The 26,578-nt window shown below is 37.4% G+C and overlaps 7 protein-coding genes across 9 annotated transcripts; 5 read left to right on the forward strand and 2 right to left on the reverse strand.

Annotated features, from left to right (window-relative positions):
* Positions 1–2,107: 2,107 nt before the first annotated feature.
* Positions 2,108–2,920, forward strand: BNAA06G10880D. Its single transcript, XM_013789826.1, has one exon. It carries the CDS (start codon positions 2,108–2,110, stop codon positions 2,918–2,920), a length of 813 nt encoding a protein of 270 aa, XP_013645280.1.
* Positions 2,921–3,173: 253 nt separating this feature from the next.
* LOC106346784 lies at positions 3,174–6,529 on the reverse strand. Its single transcript, XM_013786217.3, has 13 exons — positions 6,273–6,529; positions 5,797–6,006; positions 5,655–5,705; positions 5,351–5,481; positions 5,142–5,258; positions 4,918–5,037; positions 4,659–4,720; positions 4,287–4,456; positions 4,157–4,210; positions 3,935–4,044; positions 3,730–3,843; positions 3,483–3,611; positions 3,174–3,387 (listed from the first exon to the last, which is right to left on the reverse strand). Exons 2-13 carry the CDS (start codon positions 6,004–6,006, stop codon positions 3,360–3,362), a joined length of 1,296 nt encoding a protein of 431 aa, XP_013641671.1. The 5' UTR covers positions 6,273–6,529; the 3' UTR covers positions 3,174–3,359.
* Positions 6,530–6,750: 221 nt separating this feature from the next.
* Positions 6,751–10,821, forward strand: LOC106346782 (glyceraldehyde-3-phosphate dehydrogenase GAPCP2, chloroplastic). Of its 2 annotated transcripts, XR_001270530.3 has the most exons (15): positions 6,751–7,011; positions 7,287–7,375; positions 7,464–7,531; positions 7,619–7,657; positions 7,809–7,909; positions 8,115–8,227; positions 8,373–8,472; positions 8,616–8,762; positions 8,863–8,923; positions 9,023–9,120; positions 9,358–9,500; positions 9,593–9,676; positions 9,757–9,846; positions 9,951–10,060; positions 10,548–10,821. XR_001270530.3 is itself a non-coding variant. In XM_013786216.3 (14 exons), exons 1-14 carry the CDS (start codon positions 6,919–6,921, stop codon positions 10,003–10,005), a joined length of 1,281 nt encoding a protein of 426 aa, XP_013641670.1. In that variant the 5' UTR covers positions 6,752–6,918; the 3' UTR covers positions 10,006–10,321. The 2 variants fall into 2 exon arrangements, 1 of the variants encoding a protein (XP_013641670.1); XM_013786216.3 differs by lacking the exon at positions 10,548–10,821 and having other exon boundaries at positions 6,752–7,011; positions 9,951–10,321.
* Positions 10,822–10,919: 98 nt separating this feature from the next.
* LOC106346781 (metal tolerance protein 10-like) lies at positions 10,920–13,729 on the forward strand. The gene is made up of 6 exons (XM_013786215.3): positions 10,920–11,554; positions 12,109–12,221; positions 12,317–12,562; positions 12,726–12,806; positions 12,896–13,126; positions 13,208–13,729. The coding sequence occupies exons 1-6, from the start codon at positions 11,365–11,367 to the stop codon at positions 13,547–13,549; spliced, it is 1,203 nt and encodes a 400-aa protein (XP_013641669.1). The 5' UTR covers positions 10,920–11,364; the 3' UTR covers positions 13,550–13,729.
* Positions 13,730–14,787: 1,058 nt separating this feature from the next.
* Positions 14,788–16,120, forward strand: LOC106346780. The gene is made up of 2 exons (XM_013786214.3): positions 14,788–15,308; positions 15,451–16,120. The coding sequence occupies exons 1-2, from the start codon at positions 14,983–14,985 to the stop codon at positions 15,938–15,940; spliced, it is 816 nt and encodes a 271-aa protein (XP_013641668.2). The 5' UTR covers positions 14,788–14,982; the 3' UTR covers positions 15,941–16,120.
* LOC106346779 (putative cyclin-B3-1) lies at positions 16,067–22,050 on the reverse strand. Of its 2 annotated transcripts, none has more exons than XM_022687211.2 (21): positions 21,682–22,050; positions 21,356–21,395; positions 21,215–21,275; positions 21,113–21,145; positions 20,943–20,997; positions 20,800–20,848; positions 20,623–20,716; positions 20,438–20,473; positions 20,156–20,207; positions 19,965–20,010; positions 19,766–19,856; positions 19,563–19,617; positions 17,882–18,169; positions 17,678–17,791; positions 17,449–17,538; positions 17,193–17,354; positions 17,035–17,094; positions 16,844–16,942; positions 16,574–16,752; positions 16,337–16,484; positions 16,067–16,251 (listed from the first exon to the last, which is right to left on the reverse strand). In XM_022687211.2, exons 1-20 carry the CDS (start codon positions 21,694–21,696, stop codon positions 16,349–16,351), a joined length of 1,755 nt encoding a protein of 584 aa, XP_022542932.1. In that variant the 5' UTR covers positions 21,697–22,050; the 3' UTR covers positions 16,067–16,251; positions 16,337–16,348. The 2 variants fall into 2 exon arrangements, with proteins under 2 accessions (XP_022542932.1, XP_013641667.1); XM_013786213.3 differs by having other exon boundaries at positions 20,800–20,851.
* Positions 22,032–26,364, forward strand: LOC106346778 (inosine-5'-monophosphate dehydrogenase 2-like). The gene is made up of 6 exons (XM_013786211.3): positions 22,032–22,534; positions 22,743–23,338; positions 23,419–23,598; positions 23,713–23,970; positions 24,070–25,823; positions 25,963–26,364. Exons 1-5 carry the CDS (start codon positions 22,129–22,131, stop codon positions 24,139–24,141), a joined length of 1,512 nt encoding a protein of 503 aa, XP_013641665.1. The 5' UTR covers positions 22,032–22,128; the 3' UTR covers positions 24,142–25,823; positions 25,963–26,364.
* The last annotated feature ends 214 nt before the right edge of the window (positions 26,365–26,578 follow it).

A 26,578-nucleotide genomic window follows, 5' to 3' on the forward strand; every position in this document is an offset into this window, starting at 1 on the left:
TAAACTATAACAGCAATATTTATATGTACGTTAATAATATATTGTGTATTTTGCAAAAAAAAATATATTGTGTAATTTTGTTTTTGGTATTTACGTTAATATTATATGGTATAAATTATTTTTCCAAATCAGTTCTTCCTTGCTTTACATGCGGAAGTCTCTACAACAAGTTCAAAATTTGAAAACAGAATTTATTAAATCCGAGTGTACACAGATTTATCAAAATGTGATTAAAAGCGATTTTAAAATACTTTTTTTCTGAATTTGAAAGGTATAGAATTTAAATATTTGCCCATGGATTCACTAATCCATAGGGGAGTTAGAGTTTAGTTTTGATGACCGGAAAGGATTTGATTTGGGAGTTTTGATTTTGATCAAAAAAAAATTATGAAATAAGGGCATAGGAAACTCTAGGAACCCATAGGAGATTTGGCATTTCACATCTCGGACACACGAGAAGTTGGCTCCACAGGATCCTACTTACCAACAATATTTGATCCCCATATATTCAAAATCTTAAACTATTTAATCATTATATTTTAAATTGGCAAAATTGTTTTTTATATTTCTTATTTTAATGCATCATTATCTTCATTTTTATTTTTCAGTATCTCTATTTGATATTAAATATCGTTGATAAAATATGATTACTAACACGGATACAGTTACTACTCAATGTAATACATACTAACTATTACAAATAAAACATGAATATAAACAAAACAAATTTGAAACAAAAAATAAACACCCGCCCGGTCGGGTCATGATCTAGTGAATTATTATAATTGATCACTAAACAAATTTTATCTTCTTATCTTTTTATCTTCTAATCTCTATTTCTTGTTAGAGAAGAGATCACTAAACATAAGCAATGTTTATCTCGTAACAATAAAAATAGAGAGAAAAGAAAAAAAATATTTGTTTTGGGATCAGTTATAACAATTTATTATTTAAAAAATGACAATTTTAAGTAAATATATGATATATTAAGTAAATATACCACTCACTAAACAATAATCTCTCCGTTTTAAAAGATATATATTTTAGAAAAAAAAGTGTTTCAAAATGATATATTTTTTTATTTTTTCAATTTATTTTTTATCAACTAACAATGACTAATTGTAAATTTTAAGAAAATTAATTATATTTTTTGAAATTTTATTGGTTTAAAATTATAAAAAAGTAAATTAATAGCAAAAATTATGTATTTAATATTAAAATTTGATATATTTTTTTTTAATCTGTGTTCAAAAATTAAAATATTATCAATTTTGAAATGGATGGAGTTTACTTTAGAGTTAATTAAAACACTGCTAAACTTTTTTCTCAGAGTAGTCGTTTATTCACTCATCATCTTCTTCTAGAAGCATTTCTTAAATTTCTTCTTCCTTCAGCTTCCTCTGAGTAAAAAAAAAAAAGCCAACGCACGCTAGCTTATCACAATCACAGAGCAACCCAGATTCAAACAGGAACCCAAAGCCTTGAACTGTCAGCGAGCTCAAACACTCCATAAGGATCTTCAGCGAGGCGGTTAAGTATGAAGTAAAGCAAACGCCGCCGTTTTGCCGCTACCGGTCTGAGCAAGCCCCAAAACGTCTCGTCCCGCTAGAATCTTGGGCACGCAGTGTATCTGAACTGGAGTTGGTTTACGCATGCTGAGCTCCTTGCACGTTTCGGATAATCCGAGGGCTTCGAAGTTGGTGTCGGAGCTAGGGTTTAGGACTTGTGAATTTCTCGAATTGAGGAGCGTTCTGGTTAGGATCAAGCTTCTGGGGTTGAGTTTGTGCTATGAAGAGGTGATTCCACCTTCCTCGGGTTCTTCCATTGGCGAGTTTGAGTTCAAATCCGGTTTAGCCGAACCTGAACATTAAACCGGATCTACAAGATTGGGTTTTTCACCATTTCTATATCGGTTAACAACAGAAGAATCCGACCAATCATAAACCAAACTTAACCTCCTGGTCGTATTGCTTTAGACGATATATCTCAAGCCCTGACAAACCCTCCTCGAAACAGAAAAAAATCTGAGACCAATCTCTCGATCTCTTTCATCTCATCTTCCCCTGGTCGTTGTGATTTGATTGGGAGAACAAACAAACAAACAGGTATGACTAGTGCCGTTGATAATAAGAAGAGACTTCGAATTTCATCTCCTGGCTCCGATTCGGAAAGTGAAAAGAAGGATAATGCTTGTTACGTGTGTGATGGAAAAGACGATTGGGTTTTAGTATGTCATGGAGAGCAATGTCTTATATCCATTCATCAAAGCTGTACATGTGATGAACCTGACTTTGATGAGTTCGGTAATTTCTTTTGCCCTTACTGTTGGTACAAGCGTCTTGTGCTCAAGTCGTTGAAGCTAAGAGATAAGCTTTTAGGGATAGACAAGTCTGGTGTTAGTGAGAATGTAGCTGAGGGAAATGTTTCACAAGGTAGAAAGGAATGTGATGATGAATCGTACGAGAAATTTATGGAGATGGAGAAGGATCAGAGAATGAAAGAAGTTGCGGCTGAAACTCAGTCTCAGGAGCTAGGAGGAGGATTTAGTGAGAATAATCACATTTCTGAAGAGGATGAACAAAGAGAGCATCATCCTATCTCTACAGACAATGTTCAAGAGTTAGCTTTGGTCATCCACCAGCCAATCGTAGCACAGCCTTTTCGCTCAGTCCCTCCTCCGAAGAACGGAACTGCGCTTCATGATCCCAAGCAACGAAAACGTAAAAGAGTATTTTGGACGCAGGCAGAAGAACAGATGCTTAGGGTTGGTGTGGAGAAATTCCCTGGAATCAGGAATATTCCATGGCGCAAGATCTTGGAGTTTGGTCGGGATGTATTTCACGAAGACCGGGTTCCAAGTGACCTCAAGGACAAGTGGAAAATGATTAACAAAATGTCTGGTAAGCCTTCTCTCAGCTGAAGGACAACCAAATCATCAGTAGCTTAGCAGAGAGCAAATCAACCCCCATTGCTTTGCAGTTTGTTGTACAACCTTGTTCATAATTTTGCATGAGGTTGGCTTTTGTATAAACCTGATGGTTGTTAAAAATCATGAACCAATGCTACTCTAATATAAAACCAAAGCAGTGCTAGTTTTGCTTAGTAAATGATAGCTCCTTCATAGTTTGGTTATGAGATATGCTTATTTCTATATTCCAACATATCAAAGATTGTTTTAAAGAATCAGTCATTTGTTTGATATATATAACGCTGTTAAATGTTAATCAATCATTCACATACAAACACAATAAGGACAAAGAATTAAGAAAGGACAAAAAATATAAGCAAAGAAACAGCAGAAATGAAATGTTGAGTAACAAACAATCTTTCATCATATATGTGTGTATTAGAAGCTCGTCTTATAGGATAATGCAGCCTCCCGTATCCCTGATGAAACAAAGAACCATCAAATTCATATTCTTTTTTTTTTTTTAGTTTCTATCAGGTAAACATAAATCGCTTAGGTTATGCACATTGATTACCTCTTGGGCTCTTCATAGTAACTCAGAGCTTGCTCGACCTTGAGCCAGAGTGGACATGATGCTGCCTCAAGATCGACGTGCTCGGGACCTTTGATATAAGCTTGGATAATGAACTGATTACTCCTTTCCCTGCGTACAAGTCGTTTGAAAAAAAATATAAATGTATTGTCTCCACTGACTCAGATTGATAATATTTGACTCAGATAATCAGAAGTTTAAGTGGAAATTTTTGGAGTGGGAGGCTTACCTTCCTTCATACTCGGATAACCAAACCAAATAGGCTACACCGAAGTACATAGAAACAAATGGTTTGGTTAGATCGTCTGCTGAATCGACTCTGTATGCTCGATATCCTAGCTCCCTTCATTCAGAAACCAGACACATTTAGATTTGAAGTTTTTTTAGACAGTTTATTGTGACTATAAAGAAATGAAGTTGTGTCACAAACTTACGTGTTTAACCAGGCAGCAGTTTTGTAGTCCACTCCAAGAATCCCCACCTTCTTCCCAGTACCGTTCACAAACCTCATGCTCACAGTATCAGCAACAGCGCAAACAAGAGGCTGCATCAGTGAAAAGGAAGTTATAAATAAAACAATTAAGTGTCCACTAAAGAAGTTTCTTGCCATTGAAATGTAGTAAAGCAGGTAATGGTTAACAGGTACGCTCACTTACAACTTTAATTCCTTTTGTGCTGAAGTACTCTGAAACGATTATTTCTGCAACAGCCTGGAAAAGAAACATTACATCATATTACTCTTTTAAGCAAATACGTTGAAAACTATGCTCAGTTAAAAGACAGTACCTTCATTTCTCCTCGAGAAAGGTAAGGCCGCTTTTCACTATCTTGTGAGAAACGAACTTTTCCCCTTTCTTCTTTGGATTTTGTCCACTCTTTACATACTTCGGGATGATTCCACATATCTTCCATATCTTCAGGGGAAGCTCTAGAGTCCCAGTATGTGAAATTGGTGTCTGTCAAATCAGAGGGTACATTCTAATTCATATCAAAACATAAAAGAGAATGATATAGGTTCTTGAAATCCGCGTGCATTTGCAGCTAAAACATTGACACACTGGGCCATGCTACTCATAAGATTTATGGAGATCATAAAATGCTTGAAATGGGCTTGTTATTGTTGTAAGATACATAAATATACAAATAGGGAGAGATTACTTGAGCCAGGTGAAGTGGGATTAGTAGGATGAAAGCTTGAAGGACCAGCATCGACATGTTTTCTGCAACAACAATAACCAAACAAACTGCCGTTTCAATACACAAGCTTTGCTTTTCAATCTTCTTGGTGCAACTGTTGCGGACAAAAGTAACAATATGAAAGAACACTGCCAAACAAAACCTTTTCCTTGCAACCATGCATTAAATGTGACAGCAGAAACTAGGTAGACAGAAGAATCAGAGAACAGAAACAACAAACCTTGAAGGGAGAGCCTCTTTCACTACAAGGTATCGTTTCCAATATGGTAGTGTAGACTTGTGAGTCGCCTTTTTTGTCCCACCATTATAGGCTCTGACAACAAACTCTTCACTTCTCTGGCTGCACATGAATAATTGTCAAATCTTTAAGTAGTCCAGGAGAGATATATAGTATTTTTGTCACTGAAATTGTAAAGCTAGCAAATTAGGGACAATGTATCATACTTATTCTGATAGTCTGTCAACCATTTCAGGTAAGCCGCCGCAAAATATACATTAATAAAGGGCTTGTGAAGAAGATCAGGATTGTCATCCACATTATATTCCTGATAGCCTTGTCCTCTGCAATAAAGTTTGACCAATACCAGAACATAAGTTTTCTTAAAAAAAGCTTAAGATGTCGAACAGGACGGAAACTAAAACTGATAACGTACCCAGCCAACCACTCTGCTGTCTTTGCAAAAACTTGTAACATCCCTAAGCCAGTTTCCTTGGTCTTTTTGTTGTACCGCATAATGAGAGGCTTCCGGTCGCTTTCAAGCTCCGCAATGGCGCATATCATTTCCTGCAGATGAAGAAAGAAATGCAAAACTCTGAGATCAGAAAGGGAATAAAATCGATCTCAAGAGTAACTAAAATGAAGCTCAAAAGTAATAGTTTTTCAAGGAACTGCCCACTTTGAAAATAAGTTCTGCGTCAAGAATAAAACACTCAGTGATAGGTGACAATGAAGCATACCGGATCCAGTATTGAATCAAAGTGTCTTCGTACAGTAATATCAGCAACAGCCTGCAAGTAACAAGGAATGCTTGAAGCCAGATGAAAACCATATGAAGTTTCCAGCCAAACACACAACGATTTTCAGAAAGTGATTGATTACCTTCATCTCAGTCTGTGTGAGATAAGGCTGCCCATCAGGATCCCTTGAGAGGTGAACCTTCTGCCCTTTAGTCTCCCCAACCTCTATCCATTCAGCTCTCACCGCAGGATCCATCCACATTGCCTCTAAATCATCCGGGTCAACACAATCATTCCAGTACATGAAACTATTGGCCATTCTTGCATTGCTGTACGACCTTTCCATTGGCATCTGTCAGAAACAAATAATTATCACAGAAGCTATTGAAGATCTTTACAACCACACAGCTAGCTAATGAAAAGAGAGGAGCTCAAGCCACATAATCGATATGGGAGGAGGTGCAAGCGCAAATCCAAAATCTTATTCTACACATCCCAAACACGAAAAAAAACTCAAATCGTAAAATCAGTTAGGAAACTAGGAGCAAAGAACAATCAAATTGCATTGAAAATCGACAAGTGGCAGAAACGAACGAGCAGAGAAAGATTGGAGAAAACCTTGCCGAAGGCGTAAGCCCGAAGGACGAGAACGTCGACGACAGGAGCAGAGAAAAGGAGATGAAGATTCAAATTGATCTTCGGGAAATTCTACGGATACTCAGAGAATAAGAACGAGGAAGAAACCAACGGTTCGCCATTTTTAACGGGAGAGCCAGAACATCACACAGAGGAGAGACTGTGATGACGAACGAAACGCAGAAGAACGCCACCTGGCGACTCGGAGCTGGACCAGTTCGTCGTCGTTTTAACGTCAAAGCTATTTTTAGCGGGAGAGCCAGCTGGACTTTGTGCACGTGTCGACCTAAAAATTGGAAATAAAGGCTAGGCCCATTAGTCTGACGTGGCAAGGAGTAACGTCGCTTTATGGCTTCCTTTAACCCCCAACCGTCATTAATACGTCAACGTTGTTCAAATATGGCTGCAGGCCCTCTCATATGGGCCTGATGTTGTTGATTCTGTAAAATCTCAGCCTTTAATTCTCATCGCGCTATTAGCTACGATGGGCCGTGCCGCAGCGGAACACAACATCATCGTCTCTGCAGAGTCGTAAGCATATTTACATGAGAATATCCGTCTACAGTTACACTCAGAAGCGTTTTGGGGTTTTAGCGGCGAGGTCTCTTTGTTCTCATGTAGCTTAGCGATGGCCTGCTCTTCCCTTCTCAGATCTGCCGCCACTTCCGCCGCCGCTCCTCGTGTCGAGCTTCACACATCTCCGTCGTACGGCCATTCTCAGGTATAAAGCGTTTTCTCGTTTCTCCTCTGTCGAGGTTGAGCTCGATTTGATATGTTTAAGCTCACGTTTCGCTTCGTCTCATCTTTAGCTCTCTGGTTTCGATTGATTCAGTGTAGAGTAAACTTGGTGGCTGTTATTGTATCTTGATCTTCTCTACCATGCGTTGCAATTGAACGTCTCTAGTCGTTTAGCATGTGTTAGCTGATGAGAATCTGAATCGGTGATAAGGTAGCATTGAAGTTTTATACGTTTCGTATTTTGTCTTAAACGATTAGGTCACGTCAAGTCTTGGATTTAGTCGCAACCTGACCTCGTCCAGATTCTCCGGTGCTGCGGTTTCAACAGGGTCATCTTCATCTTTACAGTTCAGTCACAAACTCTGTAGCACATGTAAATTGCTAGTTGTTTTCTTTTCTAGATTCTCAGAAGTGTTTTTATGTTCAATTGTACAGAATATGCAATGCGCGAAGTGTTCAACCTATCAAGGCGACAGCTACAGAAGCGCCTCCTACTGTCTACAGTAAGAAAACAAAAATTCATTGAAACTACGTAGCTGTATATGAGGCTGTATTCTTACTACCGAATTTGATTTGGTGGACTTGTATAGGGTCAAGGAGCAGTGGAAAGACTAAGGTCGGGATCAATGGTATGTTCTTCTAATCCATTGCTGATTTTCATTTTGAAACCCCTCGTCATTGGATAAGTATATGCCTCCATTCCTTCTGATATACTTCTCGTTTCCTACCTTTTTCACTTCTTAATTACAAATGCTTGAGTCTTTACTATGTGTGGGATAGGTTTTGGTCGGATTGGAAGGTTGGTCCTTCGTATCGCAACTTTCAGAGATGATATTGAGGTTGTAGCAGTCAACGACCCATTCATAGACGCCAAGTACATGGTAGGGATGATTACTGTCTTATCTAGCAGTTGATGCGGCTTGCTGTACCGTTTTACTCTTACTAGTGAGCCGGGGATTACTTATAATTGTAGCAATTCCATCTCGTTGGCTTGAACCCAGTATAGTTTTAATGGAATCGGTTTAAGAGGGCATGGGATACTTGTATAGAAAACTTACTGCAAATCTTCTATCCCCTCGTATGCAGGCATACATGTTCAAGTATGATTCTACTCATGGAAATTACAAAGGAACCATCAATGTAATTGACGATTCCACTTTGGAGATCAATGGAAAAGAAGTCAAAGTTGTCAGCAAGAGGTAATTTGTTAAAATGTTGCCTCATATAGAGGTAATCTGTTTAGACATGGTCAAATTATGAATTAGTTGTCATGTTTTTTCTATTGATAAGGCAATAAGCTTACTCTTCTTTCTAGAACCTGATATCTTATTGGTCCTTCCTCAGAGACCCAGCTGAGATCCCTTGGGCTGATCTTGGAGCTGATTATGTGGTTGAATCTTCCGGAGTATTCACCACCCTTGCAAAAGCTTCGTCACATTTGAAGGTGTGCAATTTCATTTGAACGCACTTGTTAATGTACTTGTGTCACTAATGCTAACGTTGAATACTAGTCCTTATCTTAAGTAATTTAAATATTCGTCTGTTAAAATGGCTTATTATTTGCTTGAACTTTTACTGTCTGTGCAGGGTGGCGCCAAGAAAGTCATCATTTCTGCCCCTTCAGCGGACGCACCAATGTTTGTTGTTGGAGTAAATGAGAGGACATACAGACCTAACATGGATATTGTCTCGAATGCAAGCTGTACCACCAATTGTCTTGCACCTCTTGCTAAGGTTTGTAAACATTGCACATTATTTTTCCTATGAATAACTTGTTGTGAAGAGCTTTAGTAGGTTAAATAAATTGTTGCTTGCCCCTAATTGTAAATTTAAGGTGGTGCATGAGGAATTTGGAATTCTTGAAGGCTTGATGACAACAGTTCATGCGACCACAGGTACTGGATTCTTGGTCATCTTGTTATAAGTCTCTGTATATCAATAACCTGAGAAGACTAAATTACGTTTTTTTGTTCATATCTTCTTTCTGTATTCAGCAACTCAGAAAACTGTGGACGGCCCATCAATGAAGGACTGGAGAGGAGGCCGAGGTGCCAGTCAAAACATCATTCCTAGCTCAACCGGCGCTGCAAAGGTACACAAAATCATAGGGTTACATTTACACATCCAATCTGGAATCATGTTGGATCATGTATCTCATTTATATAGACCAATTGATAGACTTATAAAGAAAGTCACACCCTATATCTTTTTCTACATAGTGATCGTATTAACTCATCGAGCTATGTTCTATTTGGCGAAAAAAAAGATAAAATAGAAATTATCTTTTGGAGAGATGGCAATAATTTTTTTTTCTTGCTCGTCTCAATAGGCTGTTGGTAAGGTTCTTCCAGAACTCAATGGAAAACTAACGGGAATGGCTTTCCGTGTTCCAACACCAAATGTTTCTGTTGTGGATTTAACTTGTCGACTTGAGAAGGATGCATCGTACGAAGATGTCAAGGCAGCCATCAAGTATGACTAATTTCCCATATCATTATCGTTACCTAAACTTGACGTTGAACTGTATGCACATCTCACTATTTTGATGTGAAAACTGTTGATAGGTTTGCTTCAGAAGGACCACTTAGGGGAATTATGGGGTACACAGAAGAAGATGTCGTCTCCAGCGATTTTGTCGGAGATTCAAGGTATCCCACTTAAAGGAATCTTGTAATGGATTACGGATTTCAAAATCTAGTTATGGTTCTCAAATGTGCTGATCGTTCAGGTCAAGTATCTTTGATGCTAATGCTGGGATTGGATTAAGCAAGTCCTTCATGAAGCTTGTCTCCTGGTATGACAACGAATGGGGTTACAGGTAAACACTGAGTCTCTCTCTGTCTTTCATTCCTCTACCAACAATTTGGCATTTGACAGTATGCAAAGGCTAAAGATATTTTGCGGGATTTGTACATGTTACAGCAACCGAGTCCTTGACCTGATAGAGCATATGGCGTTAGTTTCAGCCATCCGCTAAAACCATGGCAGTTTCTTGCAGAAGCCAGAGATTTTATCCATGCTCTATGCATTAGGTACCTAGCTGTTTTTTTTTTGTGGTTGTTGGGTGGGGTTCGAATGATGAACCTTCCGGTTTTGCTATGGTATCACGACTTGGTTTTGAAACCATACGATTCTAATAAGAAGAAGACTTTTATGTTGTATTAAGAAAAAAATTGTTGGCGGCGGGTATCTCATGCCCGGGCTTGAACTCCCTTTGGGAGAACGGTATCCCCTTTTAGTTAATTCATAATTGTGGAGATGATATGAACAATTGAAATTCTGTGACAGTGAAACACTCATGAGTAGACAAGAATGTGGCTCTGAGACACTGAGCATAACTAGCATAATGTTAAGATTTTAGGATAATTAGGTACGCAAAAAGTTGATTGATTTAACTTTGGACTGAATAAAATAGGTGATGCAAGAGTGACATCACATCCACTTTCAGGAAAAATTAGCTGATACACTAATTAATATAGGCTTTAGATATTTATGTGATTTTGATTTTGTTAATAACAGGATGTTACATGAAAGAAAACGCACTCGGAGAAAATGGAGGAAAAGGTATAAGGGGACAAAAGCTTTTTTGCAATCGTGGAAATCCACTTTGATCTCAACCAAATGTGGCACTGCATAATTAATCATTTTAGTCTCTATCAACATAATTCTAAAGTTTCTTTAATTTACGCTACCAGGTTTGATTTTTTTCTATTAGATGAAGGAACTTGCGAACGTGTAATGTAAAAGCATTAGGGACTCATTGTTGTTTTGGTCCGGTTCTTTGGACCACGTCTTTTTGGTATCACCAATGACCACCTACTTCGTCACCTCCCTCATAAAAAATTTCACTATAAAGATTCCAATTATGTGCACATCTTAAGAACACACAGACAAAATGTATCTCGTGTGACCTATATCTCTATCTTGAAAAAGAGATAGCACTATGCTTTTTTTAACATAATTTAAAGTGAAACTATATAATACATGCTCTTATTTTTCCTCGCTGTGGCGATTACGTGTAACTTTTTTACCAATTCAACTCCTAGTTTAGACGTAGGTCTGTAAACACTTGTGTTTGTGTGTATATATATTTTTCCTGTAAAATATTTTTTAAATATTGAACACAGAAAATATATAATTGACATTTTTTTGTGTTGATATTAACATAAACTTTTATGTTAGAGAGAGAGAGAGTTGTGTGAGACTCGTATACTTTAACTTCCCTATATTTTCTCATACAAGCAACCAGTTTTGGTTTCTCTCTCACAACTTCCCCGGAACCACTTTTTTTTTTTTCTTTTCAAAATCTCCAACGCAGAGAGAAAGTGATCGGAGAATGGCTACGGAGCATATTACACGTACGTCGGACCAATACAATGTCGAGCTTTTACCTAGCGACGAAGATGCGCCGCCGCTTTCGTCGTCCTGGCGTCTCAGCCTCGACACTTTTCGACTTCCTTCTTCCCCGTCGTCCACCGGCCATCACGACGTTCGAACTCGCTTTTCCCGCTACTTCCGTACTCCCAGTGAGTTTGTTGTTCTTCGTGTTTCACTTCTTTTGTTTTGGTTTCGTGATCTGCGCTCAATCCGTTTGATTCGTGTGGATCATCGAACGTGAGTTTCTTATAAGAACTTCATCGCGTGCATGAAACAGAATTAAGTAATTAAGCAAATGTGTAGTTGTTGGATTAAGTTATAAAGTGTCACACTCATCTGTGAGGGAATTAATTGTTCTTCTGTTTAACCTTGTTTAGAAAATATATTATTGATTGATTCAAGGGAGTATTAATTTTTTTTCTTTTGTTGATTCAAAGTTATCAACTTTTAATGGAATCTTCATTTTTTTTAACAACAATTTTAATGGAATCTTAAGATTACATCTTTTGGAGTTTGTATATGCTAGATTCTTTATTCTTTTTTAAATTATGTGGATGCTCTGAATCAGATTCTGTATAGAGGTTTAACGCCTTGTAGAATATGATTTAGAAACTGTTAAATCCCATTATTATCGAGGATCAAACTGTTATATATCTTGAAAAAGGGTTTTAAGTTTAACCATCCTCTGTTTTCTTCAATGTAGGGAAGGAACGTAAAGTCTCTGAATACTACAAGAAGCAAGAGAGGCTCCTCGAAGGCTTCAACGAGATGGAGTCTATCCATGAAACCGGTTTTGCTTCTGGAGCTCCAACTGAGGTCCTGCTCTATACCTGTTCCTTTACTCTTTGTTCTCTTTAAGGTTTCGTACGTTTATCCTTTAAGCATCCTCAGTCTTTTCTTGGTTTTTACAGGAAGAAATGAAGAAGCTTGCAAAGAGTGAGAGACTGGCTGTTCACATCTCCAACGCTACAAATTTGGTGCTTTTTGTGGCAAAGGTTTATGCATCTATGGAGAGTAGATCCATGGCTGTGATTGCTTCAACTCTGGACTCTCTCTTGGATCTCTTGTCTGGTTTTATTCTCTGGTTTACAGCTAATGCCATGAGAAAACCAAACCATTTTCATTATCCTATTGGCAAACGACGGATGCAACCTGTGGTATGATCTTCTGTCTTGTAACTCTTTGTTTGGTTTCTATAGACCAAGTGGTACTTTGTGTTCTGATTCACCAATGACCAGCTTTTTCTTGTCTCACAAGAAAACTTGCATACCTTTAAGCCAAACCAGATGGTCACAGAACTTGTGTGTTCTGCCTTGACAGGGCATCATTGTGTTTGCGTCCGTGATGGCAACTCTTGGACTGCAAGTTTTGCTAGAGTCAGGAAGGCAACTAGTCTCCAAGGTAACATCACATTGTTTTCCGGTAACTGCTTTCATCTGTTACTTGATGATGTGTATCTAACCAATTCTCTTTTTATTTTCTTGTTGCAGAGTGGTATTCATATGAATAGCACAGAGGAGAAATGGATGATAGGGATCATGGTCTCTGTCACCATAGTGAAGTTCCTACTCATGCTTTACTGCAGAGGTTTTCAGAACGAGATCGTTAGGGCCTACGCTCAGGATCACCTCTTTGACGTTGTCACCAATTCAATCGGCTTGGCAACAGCTGTCTTGGCCGTCAAATTCTACTGGTGGATTGATCCCTCCGGTGCTATACTTGTAAGTAAAAAACTTTTAAAAATGTGAAATGATAATGTCTTGTTGGATTACAAAAACGTTTCTTGCTTTCCACGGTTGCAGATAGCTTTGTACACCATAGGGACATGGGCAAGAACCGTACTAGAGAACGTCCACTCGCTGATCGGACGCTCAGCCCCTCCAGACTTCTTGGCGAAACTGACGTTCTTGATATGGAACCATCACGAACAAATCAAGCATATCGACACAGTAAGAGCCTACACTTTCGGTTCACACTACTTTGTAGAGGTTGACATTGTGCTGCCAGAGGACATGAGACTGCAAGAGGCTCACAACATCGGAGAGACTCTTCAGGAGAAGCTCGAGCAACTTGCTGAGGTGGAACGAGCTTTTGTTCACATAGACTTTGAGTTCACTCATCGTCCTGAACACAAGTATAGTTAGTTTTCGAGCTTTGTAGAAGAACACAGATCAGAAATAAGATTCAGGAGGTGAATGATATGAGTAATCTTCTCTCTAGTTTTTGTTCTCTAGTTTTTGTTCTCTCACGTCGTTTTGTCTGTATGGAGATAGAATGAATGTCGTTTCTCTAAATATGCGAAAGAAATGTGTGTGGTTTAACTATCGAACATTGTGTTGTCTCTATTAATGGCAAATGCACTGTATGCCGTTAGATTATGAACAAAAACAAGCAAATTAGCTTGATACGAAATTCTGTACCGGATGGTTCCCAATTTTAAGGTACCGAAGCTGATCACGGTACATGATTTTTATATCTGAAAAACCTGATCTCAACTCGAACCAAATCCAGAATGTAACATATATCCAAAAATATCCAAACTATAAATATATATCTAAATTATTAGCTATATTAATAATTATAATAATTCAAATATAAAAAATTATAATCCAGTTGTAAATGTCAATATATAAATTACTTTTTGAATAATTGAAATATTTTAAATTATTTTGAATATTTTTGTACATGTTTAGATATAAAAAAAGCATATCAAAACTGGATATTTCAGATACATTTAAATTTATCAAAAAACTCAATCCAAATTAAAATAAAAAAAATTCATTTCATTCGAATATATTTTAAATATCCGGAACCAAAAAATATGAACTGAATCTGATATGAGATTTTTTCGTTATATTTCTCTATATCTTTGAGTTACTTCACCTATTATAATTTTTTTCGTTATATTTCTCTATATAGTTTTGAATCTATAATTTTTATATAGGCGTTTGATTCTATACATATACGAGTGAAATTATTATAACTCAAAGATTTGTAATAGGTGGAGTAACTATTTTCATGTGTTTAATCACATAAGTTATAAAACTGTTTACAACTTTTTAAATACTTTTTAACTGCATTTTTATATATTTTGTTTATAATTATCTCTTACAAATTAAAAAAAAATTTATAAATTAAAAACAATTTTTCCATATACGATTTCACAATTGGTAGATTATGTCTTATAAAAAAATTTATATTTAATATTTCAATTAAATATTAAATATACTTTATTTAATTTGTTTTATTCCGTGCATCTTGTCTTTTAGTAAAGTGCACTGTGTGTTGTTTGAATTCTGTTTGAAGCAAAATTAATTGACTTTTCATAATCTCATTTCGGTCTATAAGAAAACTAATTTAATCACTAAACTGAAAATAAAGATAAAGAAAATAAAATAATGAAAGTTTAAATTAAAACCACTCAAAAGAGAAAGAAAAGAGCTTGGCTATCTATCTTCCAACAAAACTTCCGTGCTTCACTGCTCTTCTCAACCAGACATTCTCTAAGCTCAGAATCTTCGCCATGAAAACGTAAAGAAGAAACACAAAGACCCAGCTCTCAAAAAAACCAGCAGCCATGTCTTTTCTTCTCTCTAATCTATCACCTTCGATACTTCTCCAAACCGGAAAATCCCCAAACCTTAGACCCATCTTCACTCCATCTCAATCGACATCGTCTTCAACAGGCTACGTGTTTGATGAAGATAGTCTCTCTACACTCTCCCTTTCTTCCGTCCAGTCTCCTCCTCTTCAAGATGCCCAGGTTAAGACAAAACCCACTCCGCAAGACAAGCATAACCACGACAGAGATGAGTTCTACATCAATCTCGGTCTCGCTGTCCGTACGCTTCGTGAAGATTTGCCTTTAATCTTCGCTAAAGATCTAAACTACGACATCTACAGGTCAATTTCCTCATCTGGGTCGTTTGATTTTTAATGATAATGGATGAAAGAACGAATCTTTCGATGGAGTCTACAATAAAGATCTTAACTTTGAACTTCTCTTTGTGAATTTGCAAATTTAGATTCTTTATATGTTTTACAGGGATGATGTAACGTTTGTGGATCCAATGAACACATTCAGTGGGATTGAGAACTACAAGTTGATCTTCTGGGCACTCAGGTTTCACGGGAAGATATTGTTCAGAGACATCTCACTTGAGATCTTCAGGGTATGGCAACCATCAGAGAACATGATTCTTATCAGGTGGACTCTCAAGGGAGTGCCTAGAGTCCCATGGGAAGCTAAAGGAGAGTTTCAAGGCACTTCTCGGTATAAACTCGACCGTAATGGCAAAATCTATGAGCATAAAGTCGATAACTTGGCCTTCAACTTCCCTCATCAGCTCAAACCAGCAGCTTCGGTTTTGGATTTGGTCACTGCTTCCCCTGCAAGTAGTCCCCATCCAACCTTCTTTTCCGGTCCTGTCGACTCGTGTTCATCTTCATGGATCGAGTTCTACCAAGCGGTGAGGCGGACAGTGGACAAGACAGAGCATATGCTTGTGACAGACAGACTAATCACATGCTCGTAGTGGAAGTAGAGTTGTTATACACATACTCAGAGACACACCCTTCTCAGGTGTATATAGGTTTTACATTTTGAAGGTTGTATAATATAATATATTGTGAGTAGATCTGGTTGACTTTAAGCTTTTGAGGAAACATAAAAGTGTAATGTCATTGCAGAAGCTTTATACAACTTTGTCACTACATTGGAGTTTTGTCTTTGTGATCATTTGAAATATTAGAAGCACACAGCAAAACAACATCCACCTAATCAAGAATCACCATTAGCCTGAGTTTTCTTTTAATATCTGGCTAGAGTCTATGTAGATGAATCTCCCTGCAGTTTCCGAGTAAGCATGAATAAGATTCAGTTCCAATAAAAGAAGCGAATAGAAAACAAGCTTCCAGCAATATGAACATACCTTAAGATTGGTTTAGAGAGGAAGCTTGTCCAAGGGTTTCAAGACTGCGACGTTACTTAGTTCTGATTTCATGTACTTGTCATAAGTGACCCTCAGTTTTCCTGTCTTCGCAGCTTTATGGAAGTTTAGGATCATGTCAGAACAATCCCTGTGATAAAACAATTGTATAAAAAGGAGTTTAACCATTGTAATCAGTCAGGTGATCTGCAAGATGTTGATGTTAAAGAGACAGTTTACTTCATTTGGGAGACATTGTAGTGTGTATGGCTGTTTAGAAGCGCGGTCCAAACTGGTGTCATATGTAAAGTGCAGCGGGCTACATAGATGGCTGATGCGCAGAGCAACGAAGACTTGAACTTCAAAGCTTCATACTCAACCAAGCACAGCTCTATTAGGTAGAAGGAGAGTTGTTGAAGCTGACAAAATAGTAGTATCAAATGCCTGCTTAGTCATACATGTTTGTTTTTACATTTTATATAGCTTATCAGATACTAGTTCCACCCATACCTTCTTGTTTGATTGAGCAGCTTTTAGGAACCTCAACATGAAAACGTAAGGGGTCGCTTCATTCAAACGGAACTTTAACTGTTTGAGCATAATCCTCTCCTAAAAAAAGAAGAAGATTAACAATGCAAACGACAAATAATTGTCAACAAAATGGCTAGAGAAGTGGAACCATAAACAGAGTTTATTTATACCATTCCCAGGATTTGTTCTCTTGTGTAAGTTTCTGCGGAGATGCTAATCAAGTCTTTGATCTGCACATGGACATATACAATAGATTCTGTAAATTTAAGTTATAAGCCATATGGAGTTGAGGAGAGGATTTGGCTTTCAGGATTAGTGTCACTCTTACCCTAGGGTGCCAATAGTCCTCGTATTTAGAGGCTAGTAAGAGCGCAGTAAGACCAATCAATTGCATCTCATTTTTCTGTACTGGAACTTGGGAGAGGTAGCGATCCAATAAATTCATTGTGAGGTAGAGAGTCTCATGCATCAGATCAAATTTGGAATGAACCTGCAAACAAATAAGCAATAGCGAGATATATGATTCAAAAGACTAAGTAGCGTTAATATCAAGTTGATCAAAAAATGATAAAAACTGCACTCACTTCGATAAGCCAGTTTATCAAAATCCCACGCGTAATTGGACTAACTTTTGTCTGAGTTGACAAGTAGTATCCCAAAGCTGGATTTAACGCCTGCAGCAGCATATCAAGTCAAAACTACTGGAAAGCTTAAATTTGTCTTGTGGAATTTATTCAATATTCAAGAGCATAAGAAGAAAAACATGAGTATAAGGGAAAGAAAGGTTGTATGTATGTGGAACAAGTGGATTACCTCAGCAGTCCAATAGAACTGATATATGTCGTCCACGTATTCTGCAACTTCTAGCTGATTGGATTCATCATCAATGTTTGGAAGTTTTTCTTGCTGTGCAGTCTCATCATTTTTCTTATGGAATTGCAAGTAAAGTTATTAGCAATATTGGAAAAGAAAAACAACAGGTCACACACACAATTGCTAGTAGATTTTTGTGTGTACCTTCGATCCACTCACTAGTAGAGATGTGAAAGACTTTCTACGTTTTGATTTTGGTCTCGCTGAAACATTCAACACTTTCGTAGCTGAGTCTGTTTTTGCATTAGATGAACTCTCTCCTTGAGTATCTTCTTTAAGACCTTCTGTTTCAACTTGTTCCGGAATTGACAGTGCCGATGCAGCTTCTTCAGGTGAAGGGACTGAAAGGATAGATTGTGATTTGCTTCTACCGACCGGGGGATTCTTAAGAGGACTACGCTTTTGCAGCGAAGTCTTCACAGTTGTCTGGATCTTCAGTGAGCGAGAAAGCGTATTAAATCAATACTAAACTAAAATTCTCAATACGACTGTGGCTATTGGCAGATGAAATGATCAGGATAATAAGAGCAAACAAACAAAAGACTGAGCTTTAGCAGTTCATGAAGGTAGACAGGGCAATAATATTGTTGAGAGAGCTTAAATTAGCGTTGGCCTTTTATGAAAAGGAACTACTTGCATGAAAAGAAAGGAATCTATTCTATTAAAACAGCAGTGTGACCAATTGATAAAAGTTATGTCCAATTTAAAAATATAACTGCATCTAAAATGTAAATGTATAACATAAAATATAACTGTATCTAAAAAATCGTAACCACCTTCCTGTTAAAAAAAACGTAACCATCTTCCATAACCACTTAAGCTCCTATTTTATAGGCTAGGTATATGGCAACAAACAACAAATATCGAATTCTGGTACCTAATTATATGGCCAATATACAAACCGAATACTATAACTTATTTAAGAGACACATTATGATTATCCTTGAAAGGCTATACTATATAGTTCGTATATATGCATGCAAAAAATATATATGTTAAAATGAGAAATTTGAAAAGCAAGCACAATCTATGAAAACTATAACAAACAACAAAGTATATTTTTGGAAGTAAATTTAAGATCACTATTTAAGTTGAAATTATTATGGAAGTATTATTTATAAAAATATATACTTATGAAAAGACCAGTTATAGCAAAAGATCTTATGATAGTCAATATGGAACCTCGCCATCCATCCATGGATGATGTTCTTCGCTTAATTGTTACTCTAGATGGTGAGGATGACAATTTTAGTTTAACGAGTTTAAAATAGGTTATTCGATTAAAAATATTTAGTAGATGTGATTTTACTTACAGTTAGTGAAGTACATATTAACCCACATATATATAACAGAATATTTTAAAAATATATATTTTTCAAATATTTTTCAAAAAATTTCTTCGGTTTACGGTGCTGGTTGGATTTGATATTGGTTATGGGATATAAACTTTAAGAACCGTCCGAATATATACGCCAGGTCTAATAGAGTATGAGACTTTTATTTTCGTATCGATTCCGAGTGGGGGTTTTTTTGATACAAAATATTCTTGATTAGTTATGTTAGGTAATTAATAAGAATATATAATATGTCACAAACTTTAGGAATAAAGTGAAAATAATTTATGATATGCATATGACACAAGTGTATAGTTATGTAACTTGACATATTAAATATAGTTACCAAAATGATATTAAATTAATATTAAACACAAATATGATTACAAAAAATAACATAAATATAAATATTAAATTTTACAAAAAGAACGTAAACAAAAAATATACCCGCCCTTTCAAGGGCGGGTCAGAATCTAGTTAAGGTATATTACCTTGATAGATTTCCTTGCGATACGAACAGTATTCTTACTCTGGTTGGTGCGGTCCCTGACCATGCAAAGAAAATGAACTTAGCAGCGTATATCTCAGGCTGCTTCTCATAAATGATGATAAGAAAAAATTCTGGTTCTCAAAGATGAGAAGCAACAGCTTCACTTCTTAAGCGATGATACAATAAACAAGCATATTTACTTACGATGGTAAAGAACCGACACTTGTCCGAATTTTCCTGGTAAAGCTTCTGGCACTGCTTAGCTGTGGGAGGGCTTTGTTGCTGACTTTACTAGCTGAAACAATGCAACTTGCTCATATCAGAGGCTGAGCCAATCACGTTACAGCTTTAACATACATATTTCTATCACACGTCGGGAGTTTAGAAAAGAAATCCATGTTACCTGGACCCTGACCCAATTGTTTTGAATCTAAGCTTGAGACATTGTCCTGCTCGGAAAAGGAAGTAATCAAAATCAAGGACAGAGAGTAGAGTCATATCAAATTAAGCAGGATATCCTAAATGATTAGCCTCACGAGTATATAACCAGCTAACTGTAAGAAAACACCAATATCAAAGTATATTGATAACAACCTTCTTTGTATTCTTGTCTGTGAGGCTTATTCTTTTTAAAGCTGGTAGTTTTCTGCAAGAACAAACAAATTAAGAAAGTTAATCAAAAAAAGATGTAGAATTATTTTCAGCAGATACAAAAGAAAACATATGGCAAGAGGACAATTTATTGACAAAAGGGCTTCAAAAGCAAACGCTTCTATTTCTTAGAAAAACAAGAGAGAAGCTACTAATCTAATATAGAGATTTAATGCTCCTGTATGTATGTGATGTTCATAGCAACAGCTATAGATTACGGCATACCTTTGCGGATTTGAACATTTTACACCATTCCATTTCCTGCATTGTTGCATTTTCAATAGAATGACTTTAGAACAGAGGAAAAATATGCTTCCTAAACAATCAGTTTGATTAAGAAGACAATGGGAATTTATCACTTTGATCCACGAGAAAGCACGAAAAGAACCCTTAAAGTTAAGCAAACCTACATGGTACTGCTGCCAGAAAGCGCTGGCCTTAAAGTGTTCCCACCAACATTACTCAAATCAGCCAATGCCTTTCTTGTGACCTGAGTATATTTCTCTGGAAAAGAGACACAGTTTCTGAGTTTAACTTACAAAAATACATCCCAGAAATATAATGATAACTCTCGGCTATAAGCTTACCAGAATTTTCATTACTGCTTTTGTTCTGGCCCGTGATTCTTGAAGTTCCCTTCTATTTCAATAACAACAAAAAATGCACTTACACGTAATTGCATAAGATCCTACAATCCATTGAACTCAAAAAGAAAAGGAAAAGGAGAAACCTTCATATTGTTTGTGTTAGAAGTTGCGCCACTGCTAATCGTCACAGATTTTCTCCTAAACAATGTAAAAAGCAGAAGATTAATTTTCTTAAAACTTTGTAATGTCTAATCTTCAATGTTCTAAGACAAATATGCACCAGTAAAATACATAATTCTTTTATAAAACAAACCTTAAAAGAATACGAGTCTTGTGTGCAACACCTCTGCATAAACAATAACAGTATTACTCAGATTGTAAAACGAACAAATACTCCCACAAGAGAGAAACTTACACTTTACAAGCTGGATCAGTCTTCTGTGTATCGTAATACACTTTGAAACTCCTGGTCCATGCTGTTTCATAAGTATATATACAAATAACTTAGAACTAAACCATTTGTTGTAAGACTGAATATAATTCACCAGGCACGTACCTCGGTTCCCAAGGGTGTCATCTTTACCTAGTCGTGGTGCCTACGAACAAACAAAATCCATAGCAACTGAAAGTAAGAACTCAAAATCTAATGTATTCATTCGATTTCTTTCAAATTGAATCACTGAAGAGGCAAAAACCTTAACCTAACAAGAAACAATCAAAGATTTCAAACCCTAATCTCGATTAGAATTACGAGAACGATGGTTATCTCAATTGTAACCTTACGAAAACAGGAACAGTCACTCGATCTCAAACTCATCTCCTAAGAACGTAATAACAACCCTAATCTTGACGAAAATTAAGTATTTTTCAAGAAAAAGTTACCTTCGCGAACGCCATTGTCCTTCGATCTCCAGATCTTCCGCTTATTCAGACTCAACGCGAGAGAGAGAGAGAGAGAGACGGTGAGTGACGCCGCTCCTTCGAATTTTGAAATATAGCTTTAAAAAGATTTACGATTATACCCCTGCATTATGGGCTATCTGATACTCGTTATCCGACTCGAAAAAGGTGACTATCCGTAACTTTTGGACCTTACCCGTGGCCCAGTAAGGCCCATCAATTTATTGTTCAAATAAACATAAACCGTAAATAAACCAACCGGTTAAAAACAAAATTCGATTTGATTCGGTTCAGAATTGTATAATTATGTTTATTTCGCTCCTAAACTTTTCACCAACTCCACCCTCACTCACTAAACCCTAGCTTTATCCTCTCTCTCTCTCTGTTCATATCTCACTCTCGGCAGCGACGCCATTTACTGTAGCTTCGATGGCTTCAGGATTCGAGGATGGATTCTCAGCGGAGAAGCTCTTCGCGCAGGGATACTCCTACACCTACGACGACGTGATATTCCTCCCTCACTACATCGACTTCTCCACGGACGCCGTCTCCTTATCCACGCGCCTCAGCAAGCGCGTCCCTCTCTCCATCCCCTGCGTCGCTTCCCCCATGGACACCGTCTCCGAGTCCCACATGGCTGCTGCTATGGCCGCGCTCGGAGGTATCGGAATCGTCCACTATAACTGCGACACCGCCACTCAGGCTTCCCTCATCCGCCACGCTAAATCCCTCCGTGTTCCGATTGCCTCCGACGCCGTTTTTAAGTGCCCTGACCATCTGATTGGTTCGGTTGATGACTTTGGTCCTTCTTCCTTCGTTTTTGTCTCTCAGACAGGTAAAAAGTTATCTCCTTTATATGAGTCAAAAGCTTACACAATGATTATGATTGTCTTAGTGGTACTACTGTTTTTGTTTTCTTTTGTTTTGTTTTCTTTTGTTTTGTTTCTCTCAACAGTTTTGTAATGATTGAAAGCTGTAATAATGTCTGTGAAGAAGAGTTTAATGAATACTGAATGGACTTTTGTTGTTGTCTGAATGAGTAGGGACATTGACACCGAGTTTGTTGGGTTATGTCTCAAAATCGGAGTGGTCTTCTATGAAAGATGAACAAAAGGAAATGAAGATATATGATTACATGCGTAGCTGTGAGAGCAGAGACTACTATGTTCCGTGGGATATCGATCTCGACAAGATCGATGCGGTTTTGGAAGATAAGCAGAAAGGCTTTGTGGTTCTGGAGAAGGATGGTGAGACCGTGAATGTAGTGACAAAAGACGATGTGGAGAGGGTTAAAGGATATCCTAAGTTAGGGTCAGGAACCGTTGGTCCGGACGGTAAGTGGATGGTGGGTGCAGCCATAGGGACAAGGGAGTCAGATAAGGAGAGGTTAGAGCATTTGGTGAAAGCTGGAGCTAATGTTGTGGTGTTGGATAGTTCGCAAGGGAACTCTATTTACCAGATTGAGATGATTAAATATGTGAAGAATTTGTATCCGGAGTTGGATGTGGTCGGTGGGAATGTGGTGACTATGTACCAGGCTGAGAACTTGATCAAAGCTGGAGTTGATGGGCTGAGAGTTGGTATGGGGTCTGGGTCTATATGCACTACACAAGAGGTTTGTGCTGTTGGACGTGGACAGGTAAATTAAAAAGCTTTTATTTTTTAACTCATACAGTTCTGAGTTGATTCTGTGAACTGATGGGATTGCTACTATCTTAGGCTACTGCTGTGTACAAAGTCTCGACCCTTGCTGCTCAGCACGGTGTACCTGTTATAGCAGATGGAGGGATATCAAACTCTGGTCACATTGTGAAGGCTCTAGTCCTTGGAGCATCAACTGTGATGATGGGAAGCTTCTTAGCTGGAAGCACTGAGGCTCCTGGTGCTTACGAATATCGAGTAATTGCACACGACTTCCTACTTTTTAAAAATTGATTATAACCACTTCCAATGATTTTGCTATGTTTCCTCAAGGATTGGGCTTTTTCTTGGTCTGTTTTGTATTAATTGCAGAACGGTAGGAGAGTGAAAAAGTACAGAGGCATGGGTTCATTAGAAGCGATGACAAAAGGAAGCGATCAAAGATACTTGGGAGACACCGCGAAGCTCAAGATTGCACAAGGAGTGGTGGGAGCAGTGGCGGATAAAGGCTCGGTGTTGAAGTTCATACCATACACAATGCATGCCGTGAAGCAAGGTTTCCAAGATCTTGGTGCTTCCTCTTTGCAATCCGCTCACGAGCTATTGAGAGAAAAGGTCCTTAGACTAGAGGTACGCTGATATTTCTACTAGTTGGAAAGTCTCTTTGAGCTTTGTTGAGTTTCGCCAATTTTTGATGCTAGTGTTTGCGTTTTGATGGTTTTGAATTAGGCTCGTACCGGTGCAGCACAGATTGAAGGAGGAGTCCATGGACTTGTTTCTTACGAAAAGAAATCATTTTAGCTTTTTCTGAGTTTACTTTCTTATGTAACGCTGCTATAAAGACCTTGTCTCCCTTGATATTTGGTGTAATCTTATTATCGTGTTTCGTTTTGTTTATGTTCGTGATTTCAGTTTTGTATTAAACACACAAAAATGAAAGATAAGAGAGCTGTTTGATTGCTTAAACATATTTGTACTGCTCTCGTTTTTCTCCTTCAATAATACAAAATGTTTGATGGCTCAAAACATTTAAAAACGGACCAAGGGGAAGTCAGACGTCAGGAGGCTTTGTTTCTGAGTTTTTGTTTTTACGTATCCGCCAACAAAGTGTTGGATTACAATCTATAGCATGTTAAGTTACAACTTGTAAGCTGCAATTAGTTTATAAAATCGATCATTGATGTTTATGACACTAAAGTATGCCTAGTGCTTATATAACTAAACTTTAAACTTTGATTTAAACAGTTTGGATTAGCATAACACCCTACGATACCAACTTGTCCACTCTTGGTCTTGGTCATAGTCTAAACTGTATGGATTAAAGTATAACACCCAACGATACCAACTTATTCCACTCTTGGTCGCAACAATTCCACGTTTGTTTAATAGTTAATTCCCAACAAATGATGCATCATAGTCATTTAATGGATACTTAAACTTTAAAATCGATCTTCGAACATGAGTTGTCACACGTATATGGAGTCCTGCTTTGGCACTCATTTAAATAAATGGAGAGAGGGTTTATCGGTAAGTTACATTTTCTTTTGAAGATTGGTCTGAACATTTCTATAGTTTGAGATACCAAACTAATAAAAATTGTATCGAACTTTTTTCAAAAAAAAAAAAAAATTGTATCGAACTTTGTTGTTTTATTTGTCATGTTTCAAAATAAAAGTTTCAACGTGATGCAAAATTCAAAATAGTAGTAGATTTAAGTGATTTTGTCTATGGTTAGTTCATACGTAGTTTTCTTTTTAAAATATACAAACTAGCATATACAAGCATTATACTTTGGAAATTGCAAAAGTTAACAGTGGAGACTGCAAGAAAGCAAATGAAGAACTATATAGCTAGATGTGTGATCCAATGCTCCTACGCCCGTGTCCAAATGAACGTCCATCCTCCTAAGTCCTAACCCATTCCGAGATGAATAAAGACAACACCAGAGATAAGAAAATTCAGAATCACATGCATTCGCTGAAACATATGGGAAATTGCACCCCTAAGAATGTTAGAGCATGTTTATAGGCAGTCCTTAAGCTGGTATCTTAGGTTTAGTTGCATTAAAAATAAAAGAAAAACATGAATTAAACTAAGCTCCGTCCCTTAATTAAGGGAGCGAGGGCACGTCCCTTACGAGCCACGTGTCTATTGTTCATTGGATTGAGGAGAAGTGGGTCTGTCGGTTTGGTCTCTTTTCTTTTTTTCCTTCTTTTTCTTTTCCTTCGCTCCTCTCTGCGTTCGTCGATTTCTCTTCTTCAAGGAGCTTCTCCTCAACGAAACGTCGGCGCTCCCGGAGGCTTTTGTCGATGATGGAAATCGGCGTCCCCTCTATCAGTTTCTGTCTTCGACCAAAAAAAACGACGAGATCTAAAACTCGTGGTGGCTGTCGGAGACGAAGGAGAACGGTGACTGTTTCAAGCGAATCGAAAGGTCAAATCTTTCTCTCTACCAGACGAAACCCCCCAAGATTTTTTATAAAGGTAAAACCTTTGTCTTTGATCTTTTGAATTGGATATAACCGTTGTATTTGCTATGTTGAATTGGATAAACCGTTGTTTCAATTGGACAAAACCTTTCTATTTGCTCTGTTTTGATATTTTCCTGTCTTTGTGTCTTTAGATTGGAAGAACAAGAGGCATGCTAAAGTTAAGGGAGGATAAAGAAACGACAGAGTGATGGTTTCTCGGGCACCGTTGCATTGTCTTGTGATAGTATCTCAAACACATACCAATTGTTAATCAAGGTAAAAGCTATAGTTGAAGTGAAGTGGTGAAAGCACTGTGATTTGATAAATGGTGAAAGGTCTGTGATTTTCAGAAGAAGAGTATAGTTGTTGTTGTAGTCTTGTGTAGTCAGTCACGAGAGATGTAGTTGTTGTGTGTGTGTAGTGATGAGAAATGTATGTGTGTGTGTGTTCTCGTTGTAGTCTGGTGTCACAAGACACCCTTGTAATTCACGAGACACACTTGTAATTCATAAACAAACTTTATAAATCAGATACCATTCTTCTCTTTCTCAAAATATTGAAGTCTCCATCATCTTTCTTGTTTATCTCACATTCTTTATCTCCATTTTCTTAACTTGTGTTCTTATATACCATCATTAAGAAACAACCAATCTATCTTATTAAAACTGAAGTACAAAATGGGATTGTTTGGAAACTTGATTAGTAGTTTAAAAATTAAATCTGTTTGGAAACAGGGTTTGTTTAAATTGTTGTGTCTGCAGGTTTTCC

The sequence above is a fragment of the Brassica napus genome, chromosome A6 (assembly GCF_020379485.1).
Source record: "Brassica napus cultivar Da-Ae chromosome A6, Da-Ae, whole genome shotgun sequence".
NCBI lineage: Eukaryota > Viridiplantae > Streptophyta > Magnoliopsida > Brassicales > Brassicaceae > Brassica > Brassica napus.